The sequence below is a fragment of the Sinocyclocheilus rhinocerous genome, unplaced genomic scaffold, assembly GCF_001515625.1.
Source record: "Sinocyclocheilus rhinocerous isolate Xijiao unplaced genomic scaffold, SAMN03320098_v1.1 scaffold34205, whole genome shotgun sequence".
NCBI classification, from domain to species: Eukaryota; Metazoa; Chordata; class Actinopteri; order Cypriniformes; family Cyprinidae; genus Sinocyclocheilus; species Sinocyclocheilus rhinocerous.
The window spans coordinates 1-1,804 of NW_015663363.1; the positions used below are offsets into that span (position 1 = coordinate 1).

The 1,804-nt window shown below is 37.9% G+C and overlaps 1 protein-coding gene across 1 annotated transcript; it reads right to left on the reverse strand.

Moving 5' to 3' along the window:
* Nucleotides 1-367: 367 nt before the first annotated feature.
* Nucleotides 368-1,798, reverse strand: LOC107728799 (guanine nucleotide-binding protein subunit beta-1-like). Its single transcript, XM_016539072.1, has 2 exons — nt 817-1,798; nt 368-661 (listed from the first exon to the last, which is right to left on the reverse strand). The coding sequence occupies exons 1-2, from the start codon at nt 952-954 to the stop codon at nt 398-400; spliced, it is 402 nt and encodes a 133-aa protein (XP_016394558.1). The 5' UTR covers nt 955-1,798; the 3' UTR covers nt 368-397.
* Between the last annotated feature and the right edge of the window lie 6 nt (nt 1,799-1,804).

Here is a 1,804-nt window from a genome sequence, read left to right on the forward strand (position 1 = left end):
CCTAATTTTCATTTTTGGGTGAACTAACCCTTTAATGACAGATTTGTTTCTTACAAACATACAACTTTTCACTTCACAAGATGGTAATTGATGGACTGGAGCGGTGTGGATTACTTGTGGATTATTGTGATGTTTTTATCAGATGTTTGGACTCTCATTCTGACGGCACCCATTCACTGCAGAGGATCCACTGGTGAGCAAGTGATGCAATGCTAAATTTCTCACACCAACACCAACATAAACTAACAACAACACTATATCATATCCCTGCTAGAAGAGTGTTTTATTACTCGGAAATTGGCTACATACATAAATGCATAAAAAGCTGCTCAGTGGAGTTGCCAAGATGGCTGTCGAGTGGTTTGACTTGCTTAAAATGGACTTTGTTCCTGCTTAATCAGCATTCTCTCCAACTCAGACCTTTTTTTTTCTCTTTCAACTCACCCACTTTCTCGCCCTTTATCGAGTCCCAAATATTGCAGTTGAAGTCGTCGTCGCCAGCAAAGATGAGGCGGCCAGACGCGGATAGATCCAGTGATGTTACGCCGCTGTTCAGTGCGGCATCCTGGTAACTGATCACTTCTTGATCGGCACGAATATCATACATTTTGCATGTGCAGTCATCCGAGCCAGTGACAATTGCATTGCCACTAGGGTAGAACTGAAGAAAGAGGAAGTTTGGTGACTCCATTTCCATTTATGTGCTTTGCTCTTAAATTAAATCGGAAAGACTCAAATCTTTGAAACTGTTAGAAGGTTAGCATAATCAGTGAGGAAGCCAAAAAATAACTGTGATTTTTCCCATGTTTAACTCACTGAAATGGCGTTGATGTCACTCGTGTGACCCTGGAAGGTTTGCTTGCACTGGCCATCCCTGATGTCCCACAGCTTGGCTAGAGAGTCACAAGCACCAGAAACAAAGGAGTTCATGTCCGGAGACAGAGACAGACACATGCAATCAGCAACATGGTTCAGGAAAACAGTCTTCTGCTTTCCAGTCTCCAAATCCCACAATGCACTGGCAGAAAAATGGGAGGGAAATGAACAAAACTGTAACAAAAGACAATGAGTGGTGCTTTCTGGTTGGTCTCAATAGACGTTTATGGGATTTTTTTAGACGTTTATGGGATTTATGCTTTACTAGACTGCAAGTAACTTAATATAAAGTAAAAGCACAACTGTCCTCAACAAGCTGCATAGCATTGTGAAAAAACTCCAACCTTACCTAATAATAATGGAGATGCTTGCTGTACTTCTAGTCTAGCTAGACTTTGTGAGATGACAGTGGCACCATTTAACTTACATTTTTAGTTGAAGGTATTTTTTTAATGGATATGTTAATCAATTTCTTGGCTAAAAGAAAGTTGTAGCACATTATTCCCTGATAAACCTAAACACAAGTATGCTATGATGTTCAATTTGCATGTGAGTATCATCCAGTTATTTTTGTATTTTAATACAATATTTATTATTTGGCAGGTTGATCAAATAATGAGTCCAGAAAGTGATAAAAATTGAAAAAATAAAATAGATACATAATTATCGCGTCTGCTACTTTTATCGTACTGGAAATCAAGTTGAGCGCATTGCATTGTGGGACAGTTTTTCACATAATGTGTGTGTATGTTTTTTTTTATATCACGTTTTAGCAAATATAGCATGCAAACTATATATTGGATGAATATTAAGAATAGTATAGTATATTGCAAACAGACTTGTTGTAACTATTTTACAACTATTTCTTAATCAGAACTTAATTGGTCTGATTCCTGAATGAATCATTTAGGCCGTTTTGTGAACTGAA